Here is a 23,505-nt window from a genome sequence, read left to right on the forward strand (position 1 = left end):
TGAACTCCTTGGTCCCTGGTCCTTGGCCCTTTCCGGGGCTCTGATTCTGTGTGTCAGGTGAATCCATGTTGAAGTAGACTGTGGGGAGTTAAATGGAGTTAAGTCTGCCAGGCCTCTACCTGTCTATGTATGTCCTGGAGCCAGGAGATTGGCATGTAGCTGCCAAAAGTCACACCTATGTGCTCATTTTTCACGTGATGACTAAATGATTCCCATGACCTTTTCAGCCACAAAGGACAAACTGGTGCGTAGGCACCAGTGCATGTATGAACATAGCATCTCATAAAACTGCTGCTCTGTATATCCACATGTGTGTGACATGTGTGAATATCTTCATCGACACAGAGATTCAGATATACAGATTCAGACCCTCTGGACTCAGGGGTAGGGGCTGCCTAGACAGCTACTGGATTCAGTCCCTTAGGACCTAGCTGGGAGCCCAGTGGAGATAGCTCTGGGGGGAGAAGTGGAAAAGCCTGCCTTAAGGAAGGGCTTCTGGAATTGGGGAGTCCCAGGACCCTGCTCCCAGCCCAAGGCAGCTCTGCTGAGAACCACCGAGGAGTCCTGGGCCCAGGACCTACAAAAGGTGCTGTTTCCTAAGGAGTTTTCCTTAGAGGCAGTCTGTTATGGTGGATAAAGTGTTGGTGGAGTCCAGAAGATCTGGGTTCAAATCACTAAGAGGCAGTGCAGTGTTTCCTTAAACTGTGGGTGGTGACCCCATATGGAGTCACCACCCACAGTTTAAGAATCTCTGAAGGGGTCAAGAGTGGGAGAAGTTTAAGAAGCCCTCGTTATAGTGGATAATGTTGGACTTGCAGTCCAGAAGACCTGGGTTCAAATTTCAGCTCACTTGTTCACTTTGTGACTATGGACAAGTCACTTAATCTCTCTTGGCCTCAGTTCCTTATCTACAAAATGAAAAGGTTGGACCAGATGACTTTCAAAATCCCTTCCAACTCTAAATCTATGATTCCGTGAACAACAGGAAAGCGAGATGGCATCGTCTCCCTTAGGGGAAGCCTGGAACATCAGTGTCTGCCCCTTGTCCCCCCAGCCTCCCCTTGTGGGCTCTCTTCCTATTGGATGCTGACATTAGTGGCTCCAATATAGCAGTTGGGTCTTGTAAACAAAGCTGGGGGAACAGGATGGAGTGCAGCCAGAGGGGTGTATCATTACGTGAAAGAGAAAAGGACCTAAGTGCTTACCCCCCACCCTGGAACTGCTCCCTTCCCAGGACCCAAGCACTCAGTCCTCCCACCCCCACACTAGCCTGACTGGTACACCCAGCCGAGAGCCAGCTGCATGGCAGGGCAGCTGGGTGCCTCCTGCTGGGGTTCCACCCATGATGCCCAGTTAATTGAAGCCCCAACCCTCCCCCGGGGGCTTGTTCCCTGGGACAGGGCAGGCCCCACAGGCCTGGGCAGCTCCCCCAGACAGCCCGGCTCCCCCAGCTCCTCTAGCTCCTCTGGGCTGTGGGGAGGGGGGACCCAGGTATCTAAGCCCTAATTGACCTCCTTGTAGCTCTTGCTTTTCTCCCTCAGGACCTAGGCCCCCAAATCTTCAGTCTTCCTGAATTTATCTCCTTCACCAGAGTGCCTGTGGCCCCTTCCCCTTCTTGTACATTATTCTCCCCTAAATAAGACCCAGGTGCATGGCACCCCAGAGCCTGGGGTTGACAATGGAGAATTTCCAGGTCTAATTAAATAGGCAGTGGTTAGCCAGCCCCAGTCATTAAAGACTGAGACCCAGCTACCAGCATCTGGGAGGGCCCCTGGGGTCTCAGGGGAGCAGAAATATCAGAATCCCTTTAGAGTCATGGAGAGCAATGGAAGGATCATTGGACTTAGAGGCAAAAGATCTGAGTTTGATTCTACTTCTGCCAACAACTACCCATCCTAATTATGGGCAAGTCTGCTCTGAGCCTCAGTTCTTTTTCAATCTGTGAAATGGGGACAATAAACACTTCTACTGCCTACCCCAGAGGAATGCTGTCAGGATCAAATGAAGTAATGTCTGTGAAAATGCTTTGTAATAATAAAGTGTTATATACATTTTTAATAATACAGACTCTCAGACAATGGGGGAAAGGTGAACTTAGAGTGGGGGGCACAGGCTTCTCTCCCTCACCACCATTTAGAAGGGAGAGCTTAAGAGGAAGGCCTCCCTCTCCCACTAGCACCATTCTCAAGAAGGATTTTAAAGGGGGGAGGCTCTACCTTCACCCCCACACTGCATTTCCCAAAGGGATTTGGAGGGGAGGGCCTCCATTTCCCCCTCCCAACATCATTCCCAAGGGGGATTTGGAGGGGGCCCTCCACCTTCCCCCAAAGCCATTCCCACCATTCTGGACCATAGCCCAGTTAATCGGATTAGTTTGTCCTCAGGATTCCAGTCTGGCCTTAGAAATTATTGCTCTGATCCATGCTCCCAGAATTCCCCTGGCCCCTAATGTGTTCTATCCCTCCCACTGAGGCTATAGCCTTCCTTGACCCATCCAAAAAAGACTCCCTTACAGACATGGAACAGGCAGGGGGGTCCAACAGCCCAAGAGAGGGGAGAAAGGCTGGCTGGCTGCTCAGCAAGTCTTTTACTCAATTAATAAACTCTCTCACGTATTCTCACGGTCTTTCCTCAAGTCCCCAACCCATCCTCTTTGCCCCATCAGGAAACTCGACTACCTGCAACACAAAGAAAGTCCTGGTCATCTCTCCTGAGTTCCCTTTCCCACAAGTGGAACTTTTCCCCTGTTTTCACCATCCCTTCCTCCTTCCTTCCTGTCCCTAAGGAAAAGATATCCATCCCTTCTTATGGCCAGGACTAACTCTCACCCTCCCACCTATGCCTGTGATCCCAAATACTCCAGCATCCCCAGGGACCTTTCTCTCTAGCATCTTTAGTTTCTCCCTCCCCTCTGGCTCCTCCTCAGCAGACCAACATACCCAGTCTCCCCTAGCAAATAAAAAAATCTTCCCTTGATCCTGCTACATTCCAGGTGAATTATCCTATGTAAGCTTATTTCATGTGCTATTGGATGTCTTTCATGATTTTTCCCCTCTCCCCTCATTAACAAATATATACTCATTTACGTGAAGAATATAATCTCCTTGAGGGCAGGAACTGTTTTCTGAGTCTTTGTCATTTAATGCCTGCCAAATTGGCTTGAATTTCCAAATTATTGTAAAGTGTGCTCCTGAAACCCTCAAAAATCTGGGTTCTGTTCCCATCAAAATACTCCCTCCAAATTTTCCAAATCCAAATCTTTTCTGTCCTCATCTTCTCCCCCCACCCCACCTTTTCTTGAGACCCTACACTGTCCTGGTTCTCCTTTCCTCACTCAAATATGGGAATCCCCCAATGGTCACTACTCTGGTCCTGGAATCATACATGTAATGGTCATCTAGGTCAGCTTTTCATTTTCATTTCATTTTCACTTGTGGAGGAATCCCCTCCACAATAGCCAGCCTTGGGGCAGCTAAGTGGCTCAGTGGATAAAGCACCGGCCCTGGATTCAGGAGGACCTGAGTTCAAATCTGACCTCAGACACATAACACTTACTAGCTGTGTGACCCTGGGCAAGTCACTTAACCCCATTGCCTAGCCACAAAAAAAAAAAACAAAAACAAAAACACAATAGCCATCCTCTGCTTGAACAGCTGCAGTGAAATGGGAGCTTATTACCCATAAGGATAGCCCTAGTCCATTGATAGACATCAATGTTTTGATGTTTGAAAGTTTTTTTGTATTGGTGTCTGCCTCATATAGAATTCATGTCCATTAGTCTTGGTGCTGGTCTCTGCACCCATATGTCAGATCTAAGACCTTTGAATACCTGAAGCTATTGATCATACTTTGCCCCTACGTCAACACCACCCTGAGTCTTTTCTTTCCCCACCCACATTTTTAAGTGGTCCTCACATGACACAGTTTTGAGTCCCCTCACTTCCCTCTTCTGGTCCCTCTCTAACTTGTCATATCCTTCTTGAAATGTAGCGGCAAAAACTAGACAGAGTACTTCTTAAGTGGTCTGTCCCATTAGTCACATAGAAAACTAAAGCCTCCTGTGTTCTGGACTTCACAACCTAAATTGAAATTGGCTTTTTTGGATGTTATTTCATCAGCTCATACTGTACTTGCAGCTCACTGATAGCCCATGTCCTTTTGACATGAACTGTTTTCTCTCTACATCTCCTTTCCCCCCTCCCAACTTGTGTAATTTCATCCTGTTATAGTCCCATCATTCCAGCCTGTCAATAATGATAATAGCTCACATTATATAAAGCCTTTTAAGGTCTGCAAAGGGCTTTCCTCATGGATCTGTGATCTCATCAATGTGGGTATTCTTTTACTTGATGCAGATTGAAATCCATCTATTCCTCTAATCTTATGGGAATCCTATGCATGTCCTCTCATAAGTCTGACAGAGGGTGTCTGCCAAAATGTAAGGGACCTTCCGTAAATTCTCCTGACACCTCAAGAGTACCATTGTAGCATGGGGGCTATCAGCTACCTCTCAATCTTAAAAGCCCTCTTTTTAAAGATGAGACTTTTTTTCTATTTTGTTTTGTTTCTTCTTTCTCATGGTTCCTCCCATTGATTCTAATTCTTCTTTACAACATGACTAATGTGAAAATGTTTAATACAAATGTATATGTAGAGCCTATATCAGATTGCACACCATCTTGGGGAGAGGGAAGGGGAAGGAAGGGGAGAAAGTTTAGAACTCATAATCTTATGGAAGTGAATTTTGAAAACTACAAATGAATGAATGAAGATGAGAGACTGAGACTTGGAGGTATGGAGATATCTCTGGATCCTGAATCTGATGTCTAAAATAACAGCTGTCCCTCCTAGCTTTGCATCATCTGAAAATCTGAAGACGTCCTAGATACAGCACTGGATTCAGAATCACAATTCATGAATTTAATTCCTGGCTTTGTCCTTTACTATGGCAGACTATGTGACCTTGGGCAAGTCACAACTTTTCTGGACTTCAGGTACTCATGTGTAAAGTAAAATGAAGGAAGTGGACAAAGTGGCCTTTAAGGTTCTTTCCAGCTGAAAATCTATGATCATATGATGGGAGGAACATTGGGAGCCATCTACACCTTTGCACAAGCCAACTACCAGCCTTCCCCTGCCCGCTTACCTTTTCCTTCTAATCGCTCAACCTGGATCCTGGATCCACAAGGACCCTCAGACAGACACAGAGAAACTCATAGCACTTGAGAGCAGTGTTTAGCAGTATTCAATTTTGTTCATTTCTATTTGACTCTTGCTCAGTTTCCATATAACCTTATAAAGCACAGATAGATCTCCCTTTTGGATACAGGATTGTAAGGCCAAGAATGGCTGGTGCAGGTACCTCTTTCCTCTGTCTGGCTGCCTTTACCTATTTCACTGATCCTGAAACTGGCTTGGAGAGAGTTCTACATGATTTGGCAGTTACTAAAGGAAGAGTTTGTCTTGTCCAAGAAAAGCAGCAAATCCTGAGCAATGAATTACCAGGGAAGCTACTCCATAGGCAGTTCACCTAACTGTCCTTAGTATGCCCATAATGGTACAGTGGAAAGAGTACTGGATTTGAAGTCAGAGCACCTGGGTTTGAATCTTGCCTCTGCCAAATACTATTTGTACTGAGAAAGATAGTTAAGTTATCAGGGCCTCAGTTTCCTCACCTGTAAAGTGAAAGAGGTGGGTTAGATGACTCCCAAGGTCTCTTCAGGAACAAGACAGGGCCACAGGAAATATCCTGTAACACACCATCAGGGACCTTCTATGAGAGTTAACACTGTTTCACTAATCAATATTCCTTAGGACCAGTTCAACCCATTGGTACTCTCACTAACTGTGCACATCTAACCTACATACTTTCTATTTACCCGCAAGGAAACTATGAAACAGCTAAATGCCTTGTGAAAATCTAGATACATTGTGTCTACTTCATTCTCCAGCTCTACCAACCTAGTACCTTTCAAAAAAGAAAATTTGATCAGTCGCACAATGTGGTCCTAATGAGTATGTGTTGGCACCTAGTGATCACTGCTTGCCTTCCCAAGATTATTGGGCACCTGTTCCATGGCAATGCCTACAATTTACAGAACTGATCTTTCCTCCTCCTGGAATCCCAGATGTGAAAATGGAGACCCATCTCTAATCTTCTGGTGGTTCTCCCATTCACAATTCCAATTTCACTGGCAACAGCTAACAATCACATCAGCAGATTTTGGGATTTTAAAGCCTCTAAAAGTTCCCTTACAATCATCTCCCTTATCTCGGACTTTAAGTTGTTGTAACTGTGTTTGTCTTATCCCTCCCAGTCTGAGATAAATCTCCTGGATAGAAAAGAAGGAAAATAGAATCCTTAGCTTCCTTCCAGGCTTAGTTCAAATGTCACCTCCCACCAAGCCTTCTCAGCTTCTAATTATTAACACTCTGTCCTTACCTAAGTTATCCTGTTTACTCATCTATTTACAGGTTGTAAATCTCAGGAGAACGTAAGCTCCTTGAGAGTAGGGATTGGTTTTCATTGTTTTTGTATAGCAACATCACAGATTTAGAGCTGGAAGGGGCCTTAGAGACTGTCTGTCCAACCTCTTCATTTTACAAATGAATAAACTGAGGTACAGAAGTGAAGTGACTTGCCCAGAATCACACAGATAATGGCACACAAAAGGCATATAAATGCTTGTGGCATAGGGAATAGGGTGTGAGACTCAGGAATCAGGAAGAGAAGATTGCTTAAACCCTTCCTCAGACATTTACTAGCTATGTGACCCTTGACAAGTCACTTCATATCTGTTCAGCAGGCATTCCCTAGGGCTCAGTTGAGGCAGCTGGTGGCACAATAGATAGAGCACCAGGCCTGGGTTCATAGTTGACCTCAGAAACTTACTAGCTGTGCCACTGTGGGCAAGTCACTTAAATGTTTGCCTCAGTTTCCTCAGCTGTAAAATGGGGATAATAATAGCACCTAACTCCCAGGGGTACTGTGAGGAGCAAATGAATTATCCATAAAGCATTTGGCACACTACCTGGTACATAGTAGGTGTTTAATAAAAGCCTATTTCCTTCCTTCATCTACTGAGCTGTATTATACATGCTGTGCAAGCTGGAGAAGGTTCCCCATACTAAAGAAATCACAGCTTCCCTCCTTGTCCTTCAGTTGCATTGAGCTGAATGAATGGGTGGTTGTCCTCTCTCACTTGTTAAAATGACGCTATCCACTCCAAGAAGCGGTCTTTACTTCCTCATTGTTCCCACCACAACTGGTGCCCTCAGTAATAAGCCTCCATTCATATTCGGCCTTAGCCTTCGGGAAAGTATTTGTACAGAACTGCTCCGTGCTTCGGTGTTCCTCCTCAGTTACCTGTACTCCCTTTTAGCCCCTGTACATACTTGGTTAAGGCTAACAAGCACTCCCTGAAGAGCCCCGTTGGTGTCTGGAGGACATTCTCTTTTCTTCTTCATAGAACAGCTGACACAATTCTGTGTCAACAGAATGTCATTCCTGGAGAACATCCCATCCCTGCTCCTCTGTGTAGACTCCAAAAGTGACATCACCTGTTTTCTTGAACCTCACCTGCATTCTTTCCACTACATTTCTCCTGTTAGGTTTGTAGATTTCCACACAGGTGTCAGTGCTACTCTAGGGGACTCTCAATTAGATGTTTCTTTTGAATAAGGAATACCCTTCCACTGTGCTCCAGACTCATGAGTCCATCCCACCAAGACTTGATGATACTGATGAGATCAGATTGATATCATCATGTTAAACCTTTTTCCCATTAAGGTTCTCCCTCCAGTGCCTGGTGAAGGAGTAGGAATACTGATTCCTGAAGGCTGTGGTCACGGACCACGAGCTTTAGTAGGTCTGACCAGGATAAAAATGTTTTAAGTCTTAGCTATTCTCCGACAATTCTGAAGGACTCATGATGACAAATGCTATCCACCTCCAGAGAAAGAACTGATGGAGTTGGAATGCAGATCGAACAAACTTATTTAACTTTATTTTTTTTTTTGGTCTGGGTTCTTTTGCAACATGGCTAATATGGAAATGTTTTCCATGACTGTACAGGTATAAATATACACACACAGATATACATATATACTACATAGATTATATGTACATATTTATATAGCTATAGCTATCTATCTATATTTTTATCTAGATGGACAGATAATGGCCTCTTTTGACCATGGCAACCCATGAAATGGTTTTCCAAGGTACGGTGGGTTGTGAGAGGTTGGTGACAGTGTAGCACATTCACACTGATTAACTCATTAATCTTTTGATATTTGGAAATTTCCTAAGTGGGGTCCTCAGGGTGTAGACACCTGAGGCCGTGCTTTCAACTCTCTGGAATTATTTCCTCATGAGGCACCTTGCCTACCTCCACTCTTCTTCCTGTGCCCTACCTGGTGTCCTTCATAGGAATCAAGTTTACACTTTTACCTGAGTATTGGCAAGTCTCCAGCCAAATCCATTCTTGGTCAAGAACAGCCCATCATTCTGGTATCCTAATCTCATTTGCCACCATATATATACATATATGTTCATTTACATATATATATATATATATACACATACATCATTTGCCACCATATAAAGATATGAAGAGAGAGAGGAGGGAGAGAGGGAGAGAAGGGAGGAGAGAGAGAAAGAGAGAGAGAGAGAGAGAGAGAGAGAGAGAGAGAGAGAAAGAGATCTTCAACTCTAAAATTCTTATGTCTTTCTTTTCCTTCCAAAGTCTCACCCTTCACCTGGTAGAAAAGAAATTCTACAAGTGTTCCTTCAAGTGCTTGGATTTCTTGCCTGGGACTTGAAAGTCCCTAAAGATACATTCCAGAAAAGGCCCTAAGAGTCCTCTGGAGGGGAGGACCTGGGGGCGTGGGGGTTTAGCCTGGAGAAGAAGCAGGCCTGTTGAAGGGCCGTCATGTGAAAGGCAGATAAGAGAAGCTCCAGAGGGCACAACTAGAGCACCAGGTAGAAGGCATCTGGGGGAAGGGAAGACTCCCTAAGGCTACCTGAAGAGGCAGCAGACAGCTCCTCAGAGGTCTTCAAATTATGACGACCATGTGTGGGGCTGCTGTAAAGAGACTTCTTGTCCAGGGAGGGTTTGGTCTCTATGGCCCCTTCCCACTCTGATTTGTTGTGATTCCGAGTAGGAATTTTGGCCAGGGGGCTGGGAACTGGGGCCCCTGGGCTGTGAGGGGCAAGGGCTGGTGAGCCAGGGAGGGAACATACCTCCTCCTAGGTCCTAGCAGCCAGAATCAGGGCCTCGGAGAGCAGCCAGTTAAACCCTAGGGGCTGCTGGATCATCCCACACTCCCTCTAACCTCAGGTTTCTTCTGGCCTCTACCTAGCTTCCCTTTCTTCGCCTCTCTCCAGCCTTTCCTCATTCTCCCAATTCCTAAGCATTTTTCCTGGGTGCTGCCCTCAGGCTTCTTTATTTCCCTCCCAACACTTTCCCTGATAAACGTGGTAGCTTCCCTCCTTTTTTCTGTCCATTGCACGTCTTCTCAGCTACCCAGACCCGAAACTTCAGGGTTTGACCCCTCCTCTCACACCTCCCACAGCCAAGTATTTGCCAACTCCCACTGATTCCATCTCTGCACTATCTTTTCCATCTTTCCCCTCCATTCCCACGGCCCCCACCCTCATTCAGGCCCTCCTTACCTCTCCCCTGGACTATTACTATAGACTCTTAACTGGTCTCCCTGACTCCAGTCTCTCCCTGCTCAGACCCATCCTTCACACTGATGCCAGAGTAATCTTCCTAATAATGCACAGGCCTAATCACGTCCCACTTGTAATAACAGTAAGAGCTCACATTTCTATGGCGCTTGGTGGCTGGCAAAGGGCTTTCCCCACACCAATACTGTGAGGTGGATAATGAATCATTTTCTCCCCTCGATTTACAGGTGAGGAAACACAGGCACAAGGAGCTCAAGTGATTTGCCCAGGGTCACACACTCAAAGCCAGGTCTCTGGTTTTGTTTTGTTGGGGGTTTTTAAGCCTCTCCCACTACCACACAGCCTCTTGAACAGGCCTGTCATCTGGGAGCACTGCAGATGACCCAGACCGTATGCATGAGTGTGGCAAGCAAGGAATTCCCTCTGCCAATGTGGAACAGGCAAGCACTTATTAAACACCTACTGTGAGCCAGACACAGTGCTAAGTATGAGGGATCCAGAGACAAAGAGTGGACAAGGAAGATCTGTTTGAAAGTCAGCATCTTGTCTACAACTCAAGTCTTAGCTGCCTCGGGCTCTGAGGACAAGTGACCCGCTTGGGATGGCAGAGCCATTACATGTCAGAGGCCTGACTCTGGCCGGCTCTCCAGCCACTGTGCCAAACCGCCTCTCCCCCGAGGTACTGGGTTCTATTATTCTGATTTTTTTTAAGTAATGGGAACACTCTTATTGACTGCTTGACTCTCCTCATCTCTGTCTTGCTCAGGGCAACGAGGGAGGTAGATAGTGATGAGATTGGAGAGGAATGTGGGCAGAAAGCCCCGAGCCAGCTGCTTCCATCAGGAGGCGTCCCGATTGGCTGACGGTAGCTCCAGGGCTGCACTATGGATGCTGCCATCCAGGTGGTGGAATCCCCAATCTGGGGGTGGCAAACACCATTCTCTGGAGGGCTGCTAGAGAATTCAGGCTCAGAAAGAAACACAGGCCATACTAGACTCGAGGAACTTGAGCTAGATACAATAGATAGGAAGGTTTCAGCACCACCCAGGCTGGAACTAGGTCATTTTCCTTTATGTACATTCCTAATCACCTTATCCCAGTGTATTATTTCTGAATTTGTATATTCGCTAATTTCCCTTGTAAATAAATCTTAAAAAAAAACCAACAACCAAGTCCTCATGTATACAGCATGTAGAGATGGAGTAGGTAATAAGAGGAAAGGAGTGGAGGCTAGACCAGGGCACCCTGTTCCAGGGGTGGCAGCAGAGGAAAGGGCAAGGTTAACCAGAGAAGGGACAGAGATCCCTCAGCCTGAGAAACCGAGCCCACTTGGGACCAGGAAGGCAGGGCAGAAGCTCCTGACTTCAAGTAGGAGGCTCAGTGACGGTGAATATTTCTAAAGCAATGAAAATAGAAGGCCCTGGAGCCAGATGAAGAGGTCCCCTGGTTGAGTTCAGGGAAGGAACTGGAATCCCTAGGACAGGGGTGGGGAACCTGCAGCCACATATGGCCTTCTAGACCTGGGGTGCGGCCTTTTGACTGAGTCCAAGTTTTACAGAACAGATCCTTTTATTAAGGGGATATGTTCTGTGAAGTTTGGATTCGGTCAAAGGGCCACACGTGAGGACCTCCAGGGCCACAAGGGCCTCAAGGCCGCAAGTTCCCCACCCATGACCTAGGATGTCGATGTGGGTCAAGTGAGGCCCAAGGCCCAGTGCTGGGCCCTGCTCGAGAACAGAACCTGTTCCTTTCTCCTGAATAAAACCCAAACTCCTTAGCCTGGCTTGTCTACCTTCCCAGCCTCAGCTCACACGCTTCTGCTCCATGAAGCCCCACAGCTCTGATCCCGGACAGCCTCCTCGCTCTTCCCCAAACAAGCCCTGTGCCTTCTGTCATACCACTGCCCAATGCCTCTGTCTAAGACTCTGTCCCTCTCCGGAGGTCCCCATTCCTCAAACCCCGTGCCCGACCCTTGGGCCTACAGGGCTCCTTCCCGAGGCAAAGATTTACTGACGCCCTCCCTGTCACTTCCTCACGGATGCACACTTCTGAATGTATATATAATTATCTACTTACCCTCACAGTAAACCCCAGAAAAACTATTCTTATGATCTGGATTACGTGGCATCGACAGTAGGAAAGGAAAGAGGGACCCTTAGCAGGCCTGGCTGGGCTGGGGTCTGCAGGTTCTCTTCTTCTGGGCGTGCTTCCTCTCCACAGCCCGCCTGGTGTGCTCCTCAGGCAGGCCATGGGCTCACAACTCTCCCCTGGGCTCCCAAACCCCTGCCTTGGGGACACCACATGAGCCACGGACTGGCTCAATGGTGAAGAAGCCTGGCCCCCTGGTGGCCACTCAGGTGAACAACCGCCCAGGGCCTGCCTGAAAGGGGATTCAGGGACGCCACAGCCCTTGGGTCCAAGAGGCAGCAAGCAAGCATAGAGGAAGCCAGAAGCATTTATTTGGGGGGTGGGGGGAATGGGGGGTCAATTCAGTGCAGTCACCCCCCACCCCAAGGCAGCTCAGTCCAGTGCCAGGTCCAGTGCAAGTGCCGAGGAGTGGAGGGGCAGGGCTGGTGCTTGGGGGCCCCATCCCCACCCTGGGCTACAGCTTTCCCTCAGCTGCGGCCCGATTGGCCCTGGAGTCACTCCCAAGACAGGAGGATGGGACCCCCTCTGGAGAGGGCTCAGGCCTCCGCAGTAGAACCAGGGGGGTCCTGGGGGCGGCCTCTCCGGTGCCTCAGACTCTTCTCCTCATCCTGTAATAGCAACAGCCTTATGTGGGTCCTGGTCATGGCCAGCCCATGACAGAGCTGGGACAGGGTGGAGGGGAGGCAGTCGGGGGATGCTTGGGGGCAAGAGGCTCAGAAGTCTGAACAGAGCCGGAAGAGCTTAAGGGGAAACTTAGGGGGGAAACACTGGCTATTTCTACTCACAGTCTCAAAGGTGCTGCTGGGTGTCCCCCCTCCAGGGGAGCCCCCTTCATCTCGGGCTCCATCAGGACCACCATCCTCTTCATACTCTGTCAGACAATCTGATTCCTCTCCTAGGATTTAGGGACAGAGAAAGTCACAGGCTGACTGGGCCTCCTCCGGCTCCCCGCCCCCCAACCTTGCCCCTACTCCGCCGGGTTCCAGGTCTTAGTTTCCCCCTCCCTCACCATCAGCATAGCTGTCAGACACATAGCTTTTGGTTGGCTCAATCCGGGACACGATCTCTGCTAAGTCAGTAAAGCCTGCACTGGGACAGGTCAGCACCTGAGGAATCACCATGAGAGTCAGTGTGTATGTGGGGGCGGGGGATGGGGGGAGTCCACCATGGGAGTCAATGTGTATGTGGGGGCAGGGGATGGGGGGAAGTCCACCATGGGAGTCAATGTATATGTGGAGGAGAGGAATGGGGGGGAGTCCACCATGGGAGTCAGTGTGTATGTGGGGGCGGGGGATGGGGGGAGTCCACCATTGGGGTGGAGTTTGGGGCGGGCTCAGTGACTCACATCAGTGGTACGTCGACTCTCATTAAGGTCAGCAGAACGCCTGTCCCTCAACATCTTCTCAATGATGTCCCCACGGCTCCAGCCCCCAAACACCACCTTTCCATGTTGATAACCCACGTCCTGCAGGGCCAAGGGAAGGCTGGAGGCAGGGGTTCAACCTGAGATCTTCCCCTCCTGAATCCACTCCCTCAACCTTGACCCCATTCCTACCCACAGTCCCCATCCTCACTCCCACCTGCTCCTCCCATACTCACATAGATCTGGTCAAACTTGCCGAAGTCCATGGTTTTGAAGCAGTCTATGGGTGGGCGCAGATACTCACAGTAGGAACTTGATTTCACGACCTCCAGCTGCCTCACACAAGACACATAGGCCAGGCGGGACTGGATCTCTGCCATGTCCGGCACCTACAAAGGAACAGGGCCTCACTTAACCCAGCCCATCCCAGCCCTGATCCTCTGCCCCCTGGCTCTGAGTTGGGAGGCCTCACTCACCTTGACCTTCTCAGCCCAGGGGTTGAGACGTTTCCAGAGAAGCCACCAACCCGACAGACTGTCCCCGTAGTTGCTCAGGTCAGTTTCATCCTGACTGCCTACGTCGATGGCTATCACTGTCTTTGCCCCCATGTTCCGGGCAATATCAGCTATAGGGCAGAAAGGGGGAATCAGCTAGAATAATGGAGGGCTGAGGGAGGACAAAGGGGCTGGTACAGTTGTATGTGTGGGGGGGGAGCCTTGGTGTATGAACATTCAGCACTTCCTTTTGGGAGACCAGGAAGAAAAGAAGTATGCCCAGGAAATGGGGTCCCTCTGCCAGACTGCTTCTGAACCCTACCCCAGGCCCGCTGTCTCTAGGAGGGGCTGCCCAAGGCTGGGGCCACACGACAGGCAGGGAAGGAGCACTTTCCCTCCCATCCTGCCCCAAGCAGCCACCACAAAGGGCCAAGAGCAGGGTGAGAGGCTGAGATGGAGAGGACTCAGGGAAGAAAAGGCAGAGGAGGCAGCATGCCGCTACACCAGTCAGAGTTTTCCGGGACGCTTTTCTTTCCTTTGCATTCTGGGTGTGCCTGTGTGACGTATGTGGAGCCAGAGGTGACCTGCATGAACCCCATGAGTCCAGCTCCTCGGAACTCAAAGGGAGCAAGCTGATGTACCTGCGCTTGAGGGAGAACAGGGGAGGGCATGAGGCTGGTCATAAGGGAAGGAGACCTGTGCAGTAGCGAGAGGGCTCGGCCCCGGAGGCCCAGGAGGGAACAGGAGGGCCACTAGGTCTGGTCCGGAATCACTGGCGCTGGAAGACCATCTGGATATTCTCTGTTTCCAGGCTCCCAGGCTCCCGTGTGCCTCTCATGCACACAGCTGTGCCTACACATGTGCACACCCACGGTCATCTGTGCCTGCATGCAGTGCCCTGCACCCACCCCTGGCCCAGCCACTTGCCTGGCAGGTTGTTGATGTAGCCGCCGTCCATGAGCAGGTGGCCATCCTTCGGGTCACAGAGGGGGGGCAGGTAGCCCGAGAGCGTCATGCTCGCCCGGACATACCGCCAGAGAGACCCTGCCCAGGGAGGGGGGACACCACGTCAGGCCCCCCCACCCAAGGGTCCCCCCCCACCTGAGGGGGGGCCAAGAGCAGCGCCCCCCGGTGCTGACCTGGGACATTGTTAACATAGCACCCATCCACCAGGTGGTGCCCATCCGAGGGGTCACACAGGGGGGGCAGGTACGGGCTGTAGGAAGAGCTGGCCCGGACATACCGCCACACGCTGCCTGCGGGGGACAGAGTGGGAGGGGAGTGTGAGAGGATAGGGGGACGGGGAAGCGACAGAGTGGGGCGGGGGTGAGGAAGAGAAGGGGACCAGGAAAGGGATGGAGGTGGCAGAGACAGGGAAGGCACTGGACCTTGCCACATGCTGCCTTCAGAGAAGAGACAGAGCAGAAAGAAATGGGCTGCAGGAAGCACTGGGCCAGATGGGCCACTCCCCTTTCAAGGGGACAGAGAGGAATGGGAACACGAAGGGGGAGAGAGTGACGAGGGGCCAGGGGCTGAGGGGCAGGCAGAAGGGACCAGGGACCTGAGTGGAGACAGGATGAGAACCAAGACGGGGAGAGATGGCAAGACGAGGACCATACTGGAGGTGGAGAGAGTGAGGGAGGAGGAAGAGTAGAAGAGGACAGCAAGGCAGACTTTCATCCTGGGGAAGGTGGGGGACCTTTGGTGGGACCCCATATCTGCTCCCAGCTCAGGGCCTGGGAGTCCAAACTGTCCAGAGGGTCCCTGGTGGGTTAGCAGGTTAGAGGTTAGAGGTCACTGGGGCTGGGGAGCCCTGGCCAGCACCCCAAGGCAGACAGGCAGCTCAGCTGTTAACAATGTCCCAGATGGCTCAGCCCCGGCTTCCCTTGCACCCAGACCCCCAGCAACCATGGCCCCTTAAAGCTGAAAGCCACCAACACCGACCCAAGTCCCCTCCCTGAGAATCCACTCCAAAAAGAAGCACAGTCCAGCCCTCCTACACAGGAGGCCTCAAGTTACCCCAATGAGGGGGAACTTGTATAGGGACAGTGCCAAGGCCACCATCAAAGGGTTAGTGAGTGAGTGTTCCATCTGAGCAGGACCAGGCCCTGACACCCTCCCCACTCCCCCACTTCCTCAGCGGCCAGGTCCCTTGAAGGGCAGCGAAGACGTGGGCTCTAGGAAAAAGAGTGCGTGGGGGGGCCTACCGTCCTTGTGCACACGCATGGCCGAGGCAGTGATATCTGTGGTCACATTGAAGTAAGGCAGCCACAGATCCTGGGGGGAGGAGAGACAGTGATTGGTGGACAAAGATGGTGGACAAGGGCACAGGGACGGCAATGGGAGGACAGTGATCAGGGAAGACTGAAGGGAATGCTGCGAAAGCCTCACTTTTCTCTTGGTAGGAATTACATCTGAAGAGTTTAAGAAGCATAATAGCAGCTAACTACAGCACAGTAAGTTTTAACAACACTTTACACAGGTTTTCTCACATTTGATGCTCATAACAACTACATCTCTAGGAGCCTCTTCCTCTCCCTCCCTGTGCCCCCGGGAACAGAACCCCAATGGAGGAGGTCCTTAGCTTACATCTCAGGAAGCGCATTTACTCGCAGATAAACACACAGAGAATGAAGATCTTTATATGCTTCTTGTGTCCCCCCGTCCTCCCTTAGAAAACAAGCTCCCTGTGGGCAGAGACTGGTTTGTTCTTTGTACTTGCATCCCTAGAGCCTGGCACCTAGCAGGTGCTTAATAAACGCTTGGAGATTAACAGACAGACGGATGGATGGATGGATGGATGGACAGATGTGGAGAAGCTGTCAGTCTCCCAGGGGTCCTTAACCTGTTTGGCCATCAGTTTTGGGAAGCCTAAGGACTTCTTCTCAGAATCATGTTTTCAAATGCATAAAATAAAACACACAGGATTACAAAGGAAACCAATGATGCCAAAATACAGTTATCAAAATATTTTTAAAAGACATGTTCACAGACCCCAGGTTAAGAACCCCCAATCTAACTAATGCATTGTTGGTGGAGTTGTGAACTGATCCAATTATTCTGGAGGCCAATTTGGAACTATGCCCAAAGGGCTATAAAACTGGGCATGCCCTTTGACCTGGCAGTACCACTACTAGGTCCGTAACACAAAGAGAGCAAAGAAAAGGGAAAAGGACCTATCTGTACAAAAATATTTATAGCAGCTCTTTTTGTGGTGGCAAAGAGCTGGAATCTGAAGGGATGCTCATTAATTGGGGAATGGCTGAACAAGCTGTGGCATATGATTGTGACGGAACACTAATGTGCTACGAGAAATAATGAGCAGGATGGTTTCCAAAAAACCTGGGAAGACTTACATGAACGGATGCTGTGAAGTGAGAAGAACATAGTACATAGTAATGGCAATTGTGTACAATAATCAACTGTGAAAGACTTTTATATTCTGGTGCAGACAATGATCTAAGACAATTCCAAAGGACCCATGATAAAAAAATGCCATCCACCTCCAGAGAGAACTGATGAACTCTGAGTATAGAATGAAGCATACTTTTTTTTTACTTTCTCTATTTTTCTTGTGTGTGTGTGTGTGTGTGTGTGTGTGTGTGTTTCTGTTTTCTTTTGCAACATGACTAATATGGAAATGTTTTACATGACTTCACATGTATAACATATCATATTGCTTGCCTTCTCAATGAGTAGGGGAGGGGCAGGAGGGAGAGAATTTGGAACTCAAAATTTTAAAAAATGAATGTTAAATTTTTTTTACATGTAGTTGGGAAATATTTAATGAAATAAATTAAAATATATTTAAGGAAAAAAAAAAGAACCACCCCTGGTCTAAGCTGAATGGGCATGACCAGGGGAAGGATTGTCACCTCTGAAGTATGGGAGGTGTTAGACAGAGAGTGGGCAATGTGTAAGAGATCTAAGAGCCTCAAGACAAGAAATAGCAGATACTAAAAAGGAACTTGGGGAAGAGGAGGTGGGGGGAGGGGAGGTGGAGGAGCCCTCCAATTTCAGAACAAAAAGGATGCCTCTTCTCCTTTGGAGAGGAGCAAGCACTGGTGGGAATATTCAAGGAGAAACCATGGGGAAAAGGGCTAAAATGGCAGCTGGGCTCCAGGAACTGGCCTGGTCTGACAGGTAGGGCAGCTATCTGGTACTTATGGGGAAATCAAGTGAAAGCTCCTGCCATGAACAAGATGACGGTGTTGAATGAGAATGTAAAGATGAGAATGCACAAAGGATGGAAAAAAGAGTGGAGAAAATAGGCTGAGAATCAGAGGATACGCCAAAGAAGGGACAGGGGCAGCAATGTCCAAGTTGAGACAAGAGGGTCTGAAGTCAGAGTGAGAAAACAGCTTCCATTCTCATAAAGGCTCACGTCCTCACTGCCCTCCAGGTAACCCGGCCTCATCTGGAGGGCAGGCATCTGCTCCTCTGGGAATCAGGTGGGAGGCTCAAAAAATCTGAGCAGTAACCACAGGCTAATTATGGCATAACCTTAAGCCCATGCCCAAAGCCCCAGGGTACAAGATTGGGGCAGGGTTAAGGATGCAACGCTGATACATCCTGATAAGAAGTTAATGGTCACAATCCACAGGGTCAGAAGAGTGGTGGGCCCACGAAAGCCAGACCAGACAGAAGAAGGGCAGGAGAGGAGGGTGAGGAGAATGGGAGCTGAACCAGGTCCTGGGGCTGGAGCAGCCTGCAGAGGAAGAGACTCCTCCCATAAGATGAAAACTGCTCCAGTCCCAATCACCTGGAGCCGTGTGCCTGGCTTACAGTGCCCAGACCCCTGCTCCCTTGGCGCCTGCTGCAAATTCTGCCAACCTGGGGCCAGATAATGAATAGGAGTCATTTGCCAAATTCTCTTTCCCAGACAGAGAAATGGAAAAACAGGGTGCGTGCCCCCTGCAGGGCCCTTGTGGCAATGGTAAAATGGGATGGGTGAAGAGGCCAGTCCCTACACTCAAATCGCAAAGCCAAATGCCTGAGGGTTTGACCAAGAAGGAGGTAAGGGAGAGAGCAGGCAAAGGTGTCAGAGCATGGCAGGGGGGACAGAAAAGAAGAAAGAGGCCTGAGGATCAGGATGAGGTTATTGTGAGAGGTGGAGAAGGGCAGCACCTCAATCTGCCTGTCCTGGAAAACCCGGTGGACACTTCGGTTGAAGGCAGAGCCTGAGAACATGGAGGTAACAGGGTACGTGAGGTCCAGCACCGGCTCAAACACTGACGTCATGCTCTGTGGGAGACATGGAGAGAAGGCCAGGGAGCTTGACACCAGGTGCTAGGGAGCATGGAGCTGCTAAGATTCACAGGGGGACGCCAAGGGGGCCTGAGGGGTTCACAGGGGGACGCCAAGGGGGCCTGAGGGGTTCACAGGGGGACGCCAAGGGGGCCTGAGGGGTTCACAGGGAGTCACCGAGATTTATTGGGGGGGAACCAAGGGACCTGAGGCACTCACAAGGGGACAATGAGGGAGCCTGAAGGGTTCACAGGGAGCCACTGAGGTTTGTAACAGGCATGAGGGGTTCAAAGAGGGATCTCAGGGTACAGTGGGGGGGCAGGGAGAAGGTTCTGGGACTACCTTGGCCCATTCCCGAGCACGCTGCTTAGTACGACTCGCACTGCGTTCTTCTGCATAAAGGGCCCCAATGAAGGAGCCAATGGACGTGCCACCCACCATGTCCACGGGCACACCAGCCTCCTCCAAAGCCTTCAGCACCCCGATATGGGAGCAGCCCCTGGGGGCCAAGGATCAATGATCAGCAGCCCCCAATCAGAAGCTGGCCTTTCTCGAGCCCCTTTCCCCACGACCTCCTATGTTTGGAGCCATCATTTACCTGGCCCCACCCCCTCCCAAGACAAGGGCAATGGTGTTTCCCGTCAGCACACGGGCCAAGCGGGAGAAGTCACTGTGGCGGTCAGCACGGCGAGAGAAGACCTTCTCGTAGAGCTCTCGCTGGGGAGGCAAGATGAGGACATGCACTTGGCAGAGGTGGCAGGGGCCAGCGCCACGATCCTCCCTTCCCTCTGCCTCCCCGTCTGCCCCAGGTCCTCCGTCCTCCCCCCCAGCCCCAGTGGTACCAGCTTGGCAGGACTGCGACGGGAGAAGAGCCGGCGTGGGCAGCGCAGGTGCAGGTGGCCTGAGCACCAGCTGCGCATGTTGAGCCACTCGACTGTGCGGGCAGGCCCCGGGCCCTCCTCGCGGTGCAGCAGGACCAGCTGCTTCAGGGCCCGCACGGCCGTGCTCTCCAGCCTCTGCTCCAGCTGCGCAGGAGGCAGGAAGCAGGTCAGGTCAGAATGGGGCCGGGAGGCCAACACTCTGGGACAAGAGGGGCTGAAGGTCAGGGGTCAGCACCTGGCCAAGTGTGGGCTCCTGGTCACCCAGGCCCACGATGAGGATGCAGTCAGCCTGGCGCAGGCAGCGCACGGTCCAGGGGGTGAGCGAGCCGTCTGTCTGGTAGAGCACAATGCGGTGTGTGTCCTCTTGCTGGGCCAGCCAACCAGACAGCCGGAACTCCTGGATGCTGCATGAGGTTTGAAGGAATGAGCACCAGTGCCAGCAGAGGACCCCAGCCCCTAATCCCTCCCAGCCTCTCACCTGTCCAGAGCTGAAGCCCCAAGCCGCGCCCGGATGATGTCGCTGTTGAGGAGCAGAGTTGGGCCTGGAGGAAACAAGGAAGGATATCTTAGGGGACATCCCCTGTAACTGCCCCCACCCCACCCTGCTCCACTCCATGGACTGACAGACAGGCCCAGGGACCCCTCCCCAATGCTGATCAAGGCACTCCTTCTTCCACACTGACCAATGGCTCTCAGAGCATGTTGCAACTCCAGGGTGAAGGCTACCATGGGCACCTCTGCACACACAGGCAGGACAGCTACTGTGGCCAGGTTACTGGCTGGGTTGGTAAGTTCCGAAGGAGGCGGCACACCAAGCCCTGAACCTAGGGAGAGACCAGGATACACCCTGACCCATCCAGACCCTCTACCATCCAATCCCTTCAACCCTCTGCCCTGTCCCTACAGCACCCCCAACCCTACAACCCTCTGCTTGTCCCTGGAGCTCCTCCCATCCTTCCAACCCTCTGCCCTGCCTCTAGACTTCACCCCATCTCTCCAGACTGTCCCCGAACCCATAAGAGGTGAATGCAAAGTGGGAAGCAAACAGGCCAGCTTCTTGGAGTCCAAGGAAAAAAAATAAAGGGGCTATCAGAGGACTTGGTACATCGTGGTGAGATCCCATGCCACTGTGCTAACTGGCTGTCGGCATTAAGGGGACCAAGCGGGCCTGAAGAAGGGAGGTGCATGCAACAGCCCAAGTTGCTACACACTGAATGGGTCTCAGGCTCTTAAAGGCATGACAGTGCCTCTGGGACCCCAGCAGCAAGGCTGAAAGCACCTCAAAACCCAGAGAGAGAGAGAATAAATCAACAAAATTCATGATGAAAGCACCACGCCAAGGTAAGCTGGAAGAGAGGACAGACAGCAAAGGGCTCTGGATGGAAATCTAAAGACAGCAGCAGAGCAGACTGTGTTGATGGGCGAGAGAAGGGGGTCCCCTATTTCTATTGCCAGAGCCTGAAAGACCAAAAAAAAGGACAATGGTGGGGGGCCAAGGCAGCCCCAGAGAGTGCCAGGAAGAAGCCCCGAGGAGGAAACTAAAGGTTAGAGAAAGATCAGAGATTTAGGGTTAGCGGGGACCTTGGCGGCCATCTGCTACGAAACCCTCATTTTACAGATGAAGAAACAGGCCCAGAGAAGGTGCCTTGCCCAAGATCACACAGCCAATAAAATGGCAGAGCTGAGATTGGACCCCATGTCCCCAAACTCCAAATTCAGAGTTTTTTCTCCAACACTGCACGTGTCCATGGATGTCCTGGAAAAAGGGGATCCCTCTCTGTGGCTCCTTCTCCATAGGGAGTGGAACCTGTGGTCTGGAACCTTGCTCATTCTACTTCCTGGAATGCAGACAAACTGCTAAAGCAGCCTCAAGAGATGTCCGGCCCAAATCCCTGGAGCTGCCCAAACCACCCAGGTTGAGGGGAGCATCCAGGAAGAAATGAGGATGCAAGGGCTAGGAGCCTGGGGAGACCTGAAGAGGACTGGAAAGAGCTGCAGTAGCCTTCACCCCAAGACCAATCAAGACAAGAACTCTAAAACTAGAAGCATCGTGAGGAGACCAAGTCTGGAAAAAGGCAGAAGGGGCAGACATTCAGGGAACCGGTTGCACCAGATGCCCGGGGACTGCTGGAGAGATCAGGGAAGGGTGATCACCCTGCCTTTCCTTCCCCTCTCTAGGCTTGTGTTTTCCCGTTTGTAAAATGGGAGGGCTGGACCAGGTCATCACTAAAGATCCTCTAGTCCACTGACCACCCCTCTTCATGACAAGTTTTCCAGACAGCAGAAAGGGAACATGGGGGTTCACTAGCAGAAGTTGCTGGAACACATGATCAGAAAGACAGTGAAACTCACGTTCATGGGAACTCGAGGCTCCCCCAAAGCAGGGAATCAAGACGACAGCTTGGTGAGACCCTGGATCAGCCTCAGAGCTAACAAAGCCAAGCCTCATGAGAAGGAGCTTTGTTAGAAGGGTAAGACAAGAATGCTGCTGCCTTCTTCACTGCTAAGCCCTTGGACCAAAGCTCATGCAAACGTGGTCAGGATGCTATTGTCAAGTCCTGGGAAGGCCCAGGCAGAGCCAACTGAAAGGCAATGTGGCATAATGCTAGATTTGGAGTCAGGAAGAGCTAGGTTCAAATCCTGCCCGAGACTAGCTGTGTGGAAGGGACACTCATTGGCAAAATGAGCATCCTCATTGTAGTGAGAAGGATCAACTGAAATGATTCCCAGAGCACTTTTATGGTTTACAAAGTGCTTCCCAATCAAATCAATTAAATAAGTGACGAGACAAGAAAGTCACAACCATGCTGACTTGGGCTATCATCCATATGGTTCTACTGGAACCACATTTTCAGAAGAGACCGAGGGTAAAGAAAGGATCTTTCTGGGTCTGTTTCAGTCACCTGTAAAAGGGAGATGAGAACAAATTAAGAACATATCATGCTACAAAGGCTTCAGTTACGGTCCTGGCAACACGCTGCACCTACTCTTTGAAAGCCAAGCTATGGTCAAAGCATGGAAACGCTCAGCACCAGGGAGCTGTCCACCAGACAATGAATTCTTGGGCCCAGGCAACCCAAGAAAACAGAGAAAAACACAAAATGGTCCTTGGGTCTGGGTTGCCCCCACCAGCTCTACAGTGATGGTAACAGAGGGGCATAAGGGGTGGAGGACCAGTTTTAAGGCTGTAAATCAGCATTCACTTAATTGTTCATGCCCGGAACATAAGATGTTTGCCCAGTGAGTCAACATGCTACTGGAGGAAATCAATGGTGTCAATATTGACTTTATGGCATAAACCGAAACCAGAAGATAGGAGGAAAGTGCAGTTTAACACAAGGAGGGTTCACGAGTTCTCTTAAGAGAACTGGGGGAGTTGTTTTTGTCACAGGCCCAGAAGGAACAAGAAAGAAACATCACTGAAGGGGCCATGGTGTGATCCCCCTTTGCAGCGCTTGGGATGAGCACAAGCCAAAAAGGCCACCAAGAAGATAAGAGCAGCTTGTACAAGGAGGACAGGGGCAGAGCAGCTCCCTCCACCTCAGGAAAGTCCTTCTAAACTGATGAAACACAACTCTGTCCTCTTGGTTGGGGGTGGAGGTGGGAGGGGAAAGGAGATAACCATGGGTGTGGAGTTCTGTCAGATGTGGTTATCTGGTGAGCAAGCACTGCTTAACT

The 23,505-nt window shown here is 50.5% G+C and overlaps 1 protein-coding gene across 8 annotated transcripts in view; it reads right to left on the reverse strand.

The window, feature by feature from the left end:
* Positions 1-12,131: 12,131 nt before the first annotated feature.
* Positions 12,132-23,505, reverse strand: part of PNPLA6 (patatin like phospholipase domain containing 6) — a 39,563-nt gene continuing 28,189 nt past the window's right edge. For 5 of the 8 annotated variants that reach the window (XM_027844098.1, XM_027844095.1, XM_027844093.1 and 2 more), the window contains 15 exons: positions 20,511-20,651; positions 20,306-20,369; positions 20,063-20,231; positions 19,789-19,971; positions 19,545-19,663; positions 19,289-19,445; positions 18,827-18,943; positions 15,907-15,976; positions 14,627-14,743; positions 13,682-13,830; positions 13,442-13,594; positions 13,188-13,307; positions 12,852-12,948; positions 12,628-12,737; positions 12,132-12,450 (listed from right to left, as the gene is read on the reverse strand). In XM_027844098.1, the coding sequence (XP_027699899.1) occupies positions 12,379-12,450; positions 12,628-12,737; positions 12,852-12,948; positions 13,188-13,307; positions 13,442-13,594; positions 13,682-13,830; positions 14,627-14,743; positions 15,907-15,976; positions 18,827-18,943; positions 19,289-19,445; positions 19,545-19,663; positions 19,789-19,971; positions 20,063-20,231; positions 20,306-20,369; positions 20,511-20,651 (1,838 nt within the window). In that variant the 3' untranslated portion in view covers positions 12,132-12,378. Of the gene's footprint in view, positions 12,451-12,627; positions 12,738-12,851; positions 12,949-13,187; positions 13,308-13,441; positions 13,595-13,681; positions 14,552-14,626; positions 14,744-14,838; positions 14,956-15,906; positions 15,977-18,826; positions 18,944-19,288; positions 19,446-19,544; positions 19,664-19,788; positions 19,972-20,062; positions 20,232-20,305; positions 20,370-20,510; positions 20,652-23,505 lie in introns of those variants that run through there. The other 3 variants (XM_027844094.1, XR_003567506.1, XM_027844100.1) reach the window with 3 other exon arrangements.

Source organism: Vombatus ursinus, unplaced genomic scaffold, assembly GCF_900497805.2.
Source record: "Vombatus ursinus unplaced genomic scaffold, bare-nosed wombat genome assembly UNPS02014935.1, whole genome shotgun sequence".
NCBI lineage: Eukaryota > Metazoa > Chordata > Mammalia > Diprotodontia > Vombatidae > Vombatus > Vombatus ursinus.